The sequence below is a fragment of the Salmo salar genome, chromosome 02 (genome assembly GCF_965601325.2).
Source record: "Salmo salar chromosome 02, fSalSal1, whole genome shotgun sequence".
Lineage (NCBI taxonomy): Eukaryota > Metazoa > Chordata > Actinopteri > Salmoniformes > Salmonidae > Salmo > Salmo salar.
This window is the reverse complement of record NC_138292.1, coordinates 88,921,825-88,930,634: the sequence shown is the minus strand read 5'-3', so window position 1 is coordinate 88,930,634 and position 8,810 is coordinate 88,921,825. Positions and strand designations below refer to the sequence as shown.

At 38.5% G+C, this 8,810-nt stretch overlaps 1 protein-coding gene across 1 annotated transcript; it reads left to right on the top strand.

Annotated features, from left to right (window-relative positions):
* Positions 1-1,112: 1,112 nt before the first annotated feature.
* Positions 1,113-7,123, top strand: LOC145864021 (uncharacterized). The gene is made up of 2 exons (XM_082968889.1): positions 1,113-1,675; positions 4,627-7,123. Exons 1-2 carry the CDS (start codon positions 1,348-1,350, stop codon positions 5,922-5,924), a joined length of 1,626 nt encoding a protein of 541 aa, XP_082825015.1. The 5' UTR covers positions 1,113-1,347; the 3' UTR covers positions 5,925-7,123.
* The last annotated feature ends 1,687 nt before the right edge of the window (positions 7,124-8,810 follow it).

The window sequence follows — 8,810 nt, the reverse complement described above, 5'->3', positions numbered from 1 at the left end:
AATGAGAGAGAGAAAATGAGAGAGAGAGAATGAGAGAGAGAATGAGAGAGAGAATGAGAGAGAGAGAGATGCTACACCATGTAGGAGCAGTATAGACCTAGTTTGTTCATTATATACATCTACATGATGTACTGTTACACCATGTAGGAGCAGTATAGACCTAGTCTGTTCATTATATACATCTACATGATGTATTGTTACACCATGTAGGAGCAGTATAGACCTTGTCTGTTCATTATATACATCTACATGATGTATTGGTACACCAACAAAAAAAAGGGAAATTATATTATCTTAAACTAATACAATTGATCAGAGAAAGAGATTTAGTTTAACATGTAATTCTCAAAAGGTAGGGGTCTGAATTATTGCCAACCATGTTTTCAATACTCCAGCAACCTCCCCTCGGGAGGATAACGACACTCAACTGTTTTATGAGATTAGAGAACACATTGGGTGGGACCTTAGACCATTCCTCCATACATAATCTCTCCAGGTCCTTGATTTATTTTGTCTGTGCTTATGGACTGCCCTGTTCAATTCAAACCACAGGTTTTCAATGGAGTTCAAGTCCGAAGACTGAGATGGCCATTGAAAAATTAGATTTTTGTGCCCAATTAACCATTTCTTTGTGGATGTTGATGTGTCTTGCTGGAAGATCCACTTATGGCCAAGTTTCAGCCTCCTAGAAGAGAGGTAACCAGGTTTTGGGCTAAAATATCCTGGTAGTGGGAAAAGTTGATTTATTTATTTTATACAGTAATTTTTGCTCATCTTTATCAAGGGTATCAATAACTAGGTGCTTATTTTGATATCTAGTTATTTGACTGAATCAGAAATACAGATGTGGAGTAGATGTAGAGTTTGTTTTAAATTCTCATAAAAAAATCTGAACTAATCAAGCAACACTTGTTGCTCTTTGTACGTGTTGATATAATATTCTTATTTAATGGAGAGGAAAAAAACGTTTCCCTAAACTGCTTTATAATATTATAATTCATTGAAGAATAAAAATAGTTTTCCCTCCTCCACTGCGTTTCCTCCCTCCAGACAGCAGTTGGCGATATGTGTCTTTCAGCCGATGTTTCTAGTGTGACGTATAATCTAGTGGACGGAACGCTTCTTCAACAACTGCAGCCACCTCGGTAGCTCGCTAGCCGACAAAGTCGGAACAATCAAGTTCTTTAGACAATTTCGTGGTTTATTTGCCACTATGATTTAAACATACTTGTTTGGAAACAACTAGCTATCCCATTTGGTGTAATATTTACGTTGTAAGTCAACTAGCTGGCTGGTTAAGTTAGCAATTGTCTAGTCGCTAATGCTAACTAGCTATTATCCCCGACCATGAGCTCACTAAGTTACTCTCCTCCTGCTAAAGAAGAGGTCTGCTGTCTTGTAAAAGAGGAGGAGGAAGAGGAGGCTGTTACAATACAAAAACAAGTAGAGGGTGAGGCTGTTACCGTGAAAGAAGAAGAGAAAGACGTTTCAGTGAAAGAGGAGGAGGATGTTACAGTGAAAGAAAAGGGGGAAGATGCAGTTTCTGGAGTGGAGGATGACTTGAAAGAAGATGAAGACGTTTTTGGAATGAAGGATGAAGAGGGAGAGATTACTGTCACATTAGAGGAGGACGAAGAAGAGAAGACTGGAGAACTGATTAACACCAGTAAATACAGTGAGTACTATCTAATAAAACAGGGACATTGATCTGTTTAACACCAGTAAATACAGTGAGTACTATCTAATAAAACAGGGACATTGATCTGATTAACAGCAGTACATACAGTGAGTACTATCTAATAAAACAGGGGCATTGATCTGATTAACACCAGTAAATATAGTGAGTACTATCTTATAAAACAGGGACATTGATCTGATTAACACCAGTAAATATAGTGAGTACTATCTTATAAAACAGGGACATTGATCTGATTAACACCAGTAAATACAGTGAGTACTATCTAATAAAACAGGGACATTGATCTGTTTAACACCAGTAAATACAGTGAGTACTATCTTATAAAATAGGGACATTGATCTGATTAACACCAGTAAATACAGTGAGTACTATCTTATAAAATAGGGACATTGATCTGATTAACACCAGTAAATACAGTGAGTACTATCTTATAAAACAGGGACATTGATCTGATTAACACCAGTAAATACAGTGAGTACTATCTTATAAAACAGGGACATTGATCTGATTAACACCAGTAAATACAGTGAGCACTATCTTATAAAACAGGGACACAAACTCTGCAGTTGTTGAACTAATGTGTGATTTTTAAAGGACATTCTACACTTGAATATGTTATTGTACTGTATGAATTGTTCATGACGTCCTCCAGTGATTTTATAAAAACTTTTCCTGTTGAAAAGTGATATATAAATACAGTAAAGTATAAACACACTGAAGGGAAACAAATAAATGTTTTGAGCAAAATAGTTTTTTTTGTTGAGAACTGCAAACTAGAAGGAGTGATGTCAAAGTAAGGCCTTCAAGGAGTTGGCTTGATAGGAAGTCGTGATGTCATCCAATAGGCGACTGATCTTCATGTGAATATTCATTATTCTTTTAAACATCCTTCCTGTTCTGTCAAGTTGGTTGTTGATCATTGCTAGAAAGCCATTTTCTAGTCTTTCCATAGACTTTCAAGATGATTTAAGTCCCAACTGTAACTAGGCCACTCAGGAACATTCAATGTCATCTTGGTAAGCTCCTCCAGTGTAGATTTGGCCTTGTGGTTTAGGTTATTGTCCTGTTAGTACAGTTGTTTGTATTCAGATCTCTGAAATGCACTCTACCTACGTAACATTTAGTGTTTCCTTATATTACGCTGGGAAAACAGTTTTCATGGGCACAGAAATCCTAAATCATTTCAGTTTGCTACATCCAATGGTTCTAACCTAGAGTCACCTTAACTTTATTGACAACACCCAAATGGATACTGTCATTAATGTGGTTCTTCAATAATTACACATAATACTTAATACTGTAGCTGTTTAGTTACAGTCACATGTTCAACTATCATCAGCTGATCCAGGAAATCATTTTCTGAATGACAGTCACATGACAAACATCACGACATGCAACAACAACCAAAGTGCTTCTTCATTCATTACTCTGGTAAAGACAGTTATGCCGTGCTCCACGTTGGATCCAACATCCCTAACAAATTGATGTTTATAATGTTATTGTCTACTTGATTTGCAGTAGGGTCTCATTAGTCTGTTTGCACACAGAGATACTTTGCTCATAATGTGTAGAGAACTGTTCCTTGAGGATAGGCTATTGTACAACACACAGAGCTATTTTCCTATATTTGTTGTTAGGTGAAGTTATGGGTCCTACAGTAGGTCTATGTTATTGTTAGGTGAAGTTATGGGTCCTACAGTAGGTCTATGTTGTTGTTAGGTGAAGTTATGGGTCCTACAGTAGGTCTATGTTATTGTTAGGTGAAGTTATGGGTCCTACAGTAGGTCTATGTTATTGTTAGGTGAAGTTATGGGTCCAACAGTAGGACTATGTTATTGTTATGGGTCCTACAGTAGGTCTATGTTATTGTTAGGTGAAGTTATGGGTCCAACAGTAGGACAATGTTATTGTTATGGGTCTATGTTATTGTTATGGGTCCTACAGTAGGTCTATGTTATTGTTATGGGTCCTAGAGTACACTATGTATGTCATGCAACAACAACCAAAGTGCTTCTTCGTTCATTACATAGACCTATGTTATTGTTAGGTGAAGTTATGGGCCAATTTGGCAAACAGTGTACAAACCCTCATTGTCAGGCTGATGGAAAAGCCAAAGAGCATTTTACTGGTTGAAGTGTTTTTTAAGTACAAAGCGGTTGATTTGCGATGATGACACAATCATTATATTAAGCAGGACATTCAAACGAGCCTTACAATTATAATCCAAAGTAGTGTGAAATGCACTCATTAGCAACCTGGAAATGGAGGTTACTCCCCTGAGTTTTCCCCCATTCACATTCAGAATACATTGTGAAAAACTAAAATCTTTGCTCACCATTTCAGATATACTACATCCATAACTAGTGGTTTCCTCATTACCAGATATACTACATCCATAACTAGTGGTTTCCTCATTACCAGATATACTACATCCATAACTAGTGGTTTCCTCATTAGCAGATATACTACATCCATAACTAGTGGTTTCCTCATGAACAGATATACTACATCCATAACTAGTGGTTTCCTCATTACCAGATATACTACATCCATAACTAGTGGTTTCCTCATTAGCAGGGAGGAGTTTCTGCAACCAAATTGTGTGTGCTTTGCCCTCGTGCCGCAATTTTAGCAAACACAGAAAGGGGCCTATATTGGAGACCAAAAGTCGTCTGGCACACTACTTAGGGTTTCAACAACATGAATAACTTATTTCTAGCCTACAATCATCGATGTTACTACTAAGGTGAAAACAAGACGAAATCTGACAATTGTTGCTATCTTGACTGTGTTGATTTTCAAATTTAACAGACGTCAATTGTTGTACAACTTCATGGGTACACTCTGGGCATCACCCTTTACCTCAAATAAACAGTGGATTTTTGCTGTTGTGGGAATTTAACCATCTGACGTTGTCATTCACACAGGAGAGAGAAGTGCCTATAGTGGATCATCTGGGGAGCCTCAACAACATCATGAAGCTGAAGAGGTAGAAAAACGTCTCTCCAGATCAGAACACCTCAAGAAACACCAGCAGAGACCCACCGGGAAGAAATCTAATTGCTGCTCTGACTGTGGCAAAAAAATCAAGTCTTCAGTAAAACTTAAAATACACCAGAGAGCACACAAAGGAGAGAAACCTTATAGCTGTGATCAATGTGGGAAGAGTTTTACTACATCAAGCCAGCTGACTTTACACCAGAGAATACACACAGGAGAGAAATCTTATAGCTGTAATCAATGTGGGAAGAGTTTTACTACATCAAGCCAGCTGACTTTACACCAGAGAATACACACAGGAGAGAAACCTTATAGCTGTGATCAATGTGGGAAAAGTTTTGGTCACTCTAGCAATCTGACAGTGCACCAGAGAAGACACACAGGAGAGAAACCTTATAGCTGTGATCAATGTGGGAAGAGTTTTGTTAAATCTGACCTGCTGACAGTACACCAGAGAATACACACAGGAGTGAAACCCTATAGCTGTGATCAATGTGGGAAGAGTTTTACTACATCTGGCTCTCTGACCGTACACCAGAGAACACACACAGGAGAGAAACCTTATAGCTGTGGTCAATGTGGGAAAAGTTTTGGTCAATCTGGAGAGCTGACAGTGCACCAGAGAATACACACAGGAGAGAAACCCTATAGCTGTCATCAATGTGGGAAGAGTTTTACTACATCTAGATTTCTGACTGTACACCAGAGAATACACACAGGAGAGAAACCTTATAGCTGTGGTCAATGTGGGAAGAGTTTTGGTCAGTCTAGCCAGCTGACATTACACCAGAGAACACACACAGGAGAGAAACCTTATAGCTGTGATCAATGTGGGAAGAGTTTTACTACATCTGGCTCTCTGACTGTACACCAGAGAACACACACAGGAGAGAAACCATATAGCTGTGGTCAATGTGGGAAGAGTTTTGGTCAGTCTAGCCAGCTGACATTACATCAGAGAACACACACAGGAGAGAAACCTTATAGCTGTGGTCAATGTGGGAAGAGTTTTGGTCAGTCTAGCCAACTGACTCTACACCAGAGAATACACACAGGAGAGAAACCTTATAGCTGTGGTCAATGTGGGAAGAGTTTTGGTCAATCTAGCAATCTGACAGTGCACCAGAGAAGACACACAGGAGAGAAACCCTATAGCTGTGATCAATGTGGGGAGAGATACTGTAGTAAAATATCTCTGATCAAACATCAGAAAATACATACATGAAGGAGTTGTTTCATGATATCAATGAAATAATGTCACAATGTATAATGTTTTGACATTGTAGAAGGGGTATTTTAATGAATGTCAATGTAGAACCCTAAATGTTTGCCCCCTGTATAATTGATTTTAGCCTCAGGTAAAAAAATCCAGGCTCTGAATTGAAAGAGTTACTATTTATGAGATTTAATAAAAAGTGACTAACAAAAAAAGAGTTGTTACACTTACCACGTTGGTGACCCACTTGAATCAAAATGTTTAGGTTTTCAATATATCCCAAACCGTTTCTGCATATTGCTTATTGATTTGGACATGTGTTTTTGACATTGCACTATTCCCATTTAGCAAAATGTAATTTAAAAGATATTTAAAATAAGACTATGCCCGACTTCCAATATATGTTCGGTTGTAGTTGAAAGTGAAAGTTGAAAAGATGTCTTTTCTGGTCGTTTTGTGAATGACTTGAAAACAACTTAATTTCAAGGTACTTGCAGCCTATACACATGGACGCAGTATAATAAATTGGTCTATAATCAATTTTATTAACAATCCTACATCACTAGCATTTCTTGACAACATTCAAATGCTAATTGTCTTTATTCCACTACTGAAGAAGCATGACTCAAATCACCTCATATTTCAAACATTCAGCCTGACAAAAGATACATTTTATTATTCCATGCCTCACAATTAAGTTAATTATTGCCAATACATATTAACAAAGGGGTGTACATTTGGTTTTGATATTTCATATTTACAATTCATGTAACATTTAGTAATCATAATTATTTATGCAACCAACTGACAATTTTTGTGTACAATTATATTGACATTGTTATCCTGCTTTTAGAATATCAGGGTTCATTCTCAGATGTGCCAACCCAAATGTACTAGAGCATGACATTGGGGACTGGGCCCCGATCCAACAACATGCCTATCGAGATATTGCAGGAGTTTGCTCTTGAAATCCGACATGACTAATAGAATTTGATTTGAGTTTCGTTTGGGCTCGTTCCAAGGGGACGAGAGTTCTAGAAGCTAGTGAGTTTTAGGAAGACGAGAGTTCTAGAAGCTAGTGGGGAAAAATAGGACCCGAAAGATGGTGAACTATGCCTGGGCAGGGCGAAGCCAGAGGAAACTCTGGTGGAGGTCCGTAGCGGTCCTGACGTGCAAATCGGTCGTCCGACCTGGGTATAGGGGCGAAAGACTAATCGAACCATCTAGTAGCTGGTTCCCTCCGAAGTTTCCCTCAGGATAGCTGGCGCTCGATGTCTCGCAGTTTTATCTGGTAAAGCGAATGATTAGAGGTCTTGGGGCCGAAACGATCTCAACCTATTCTCAAACTTTAAATAGGTAAGAAGCCCGGCTCGCTGGCTTGGAGTCGGGCGTGGAATGCGAGCCGCCTAGTGGGCCACTTTTGGTAAGCAGATAATTTTAGGATTCTATAGAAAGAAAACGGAGAAAAAAATTACATGATTGTATATTATTATTTAGAAATATGTGTTTTTTTCTTGTTTTTAATTGTTGACAGCCAGTAGACACCATGTTTATTTGTAGAAGGTGAAGCTTTGTAGTTGATTATAACATGAAATGGAAGTTGTTTTCTGTTGGTGGTGACCAAACTTGTCCAACAAAAACATAGGATATATTTGTTGTCTTAAGGGGGAAGGTGTTACAGGCTTTGTTTTTCCATTTATGTTTTGAGGTTGGACTTTAGCACGTCTAGCTCGTTAGCACGTCTAGCTCGTTAGCACGTCTAGCTCGTTAGCACGTCTAGCTCGTTAGCACGTAGGACGCACTGATTGGTGTCACCTCGTTAGTCAGTATGTGTTACACCTGTGCTGGCTTGTCCATCTCGTTAGTGGGAAGGTGTTTCACCTGAGCTGGTCCAGGTTCTATTTAAGAGTGTCTGGCCCAGTGCTCCAGTTGTCTTGATACATGTGGAGAGTCAACACCTTTAGTTGCGCCACTTCCTGTCTTGATGTTTGGTGTAGGTTTTTCTTTTGTTTGCCTCTTCTTGGGCAGATTTAGAGGGTCTCATGGTGGGTGTCTTTTAGGTCCCAGTTGTTGTTACTAGTCAACTTCCAGTGGACACCCCCATAGTGTCTTTCAGAACCCCTCCTAAAACCCCACCTGTTTAGTTGTGGTTGTCAGTGACTCATTGTTAGTTCCTCTTCTGTTTGAGCAACATTTTAGATTTTTCTCGCTGGGGAACGTAACAACAAACAATGTAGTAAAACAAGCTGATATTTTGTGTTAGATGTTGCATCCAATTGTTAATATTTTACTCAATGGCATTTCTTTAGCATGCTCATTAGTCTTTCAGTTTTTAGTCTTATGTTTTGTGTAGTAAATGTTTATTTTCTTTGTTTTTTTTTCTGTGAAGCCATTGTGTTGTATCCATGTCTGAAATGTGCTGTATAAATAAAGTTTGATTTGAACATATTGTAAAACAAATGAACCCAATGACTGACCAATCAACAGACTCTTGCAAAACCAATGAACAAATCTGTGCAAAAAGCAACACATAGCTTCGTCCATATTAGTATTAAAAACAGTATAATTTCAGTTTGTCTTCCACTATGCAACACATTTAGTCATTCTATAAATCACTCAAAGTAATGGATATGGAGCATCTACGGCCTCAGTTACACCTGGCACCTAAATGTGACTTCTGTCATCTGATCACTCCAAGCTGCATTAGGTTCAGATGGGCCTTTGACATCGTCTGGATGCAGTCAGGCCACTGAATATGCGTAAGCAATGTAAAGACTAGTGGGGAAAAGTACATACTACACAAATGACCTTCATAATAGCAAAGAACAAATGTGTGTTCCTGAGGGGAAATTAACTTTCATACAGCCAAAATGGGTGATAAATTATATCAGTGGA

What these genes read in the sequence shown, in the direction of transcription:
- LOC145864021 (XM_082968889.1), top strand. Translation starts at nt 1,348, where the DNA reads ATGAGCTCACTAAGTTACTCTCCTCCTGCTAAAGAAGAGGTCTGCTGT. An exon ending in GATTAACACCAGTAAATACA is followed by an intron (nt 1,676 to 4,626) that starts GTGAGTACTATC and finishes TCATTCACACAG; the next exon opens with GAGAGAGAAGTGCCTATAGT.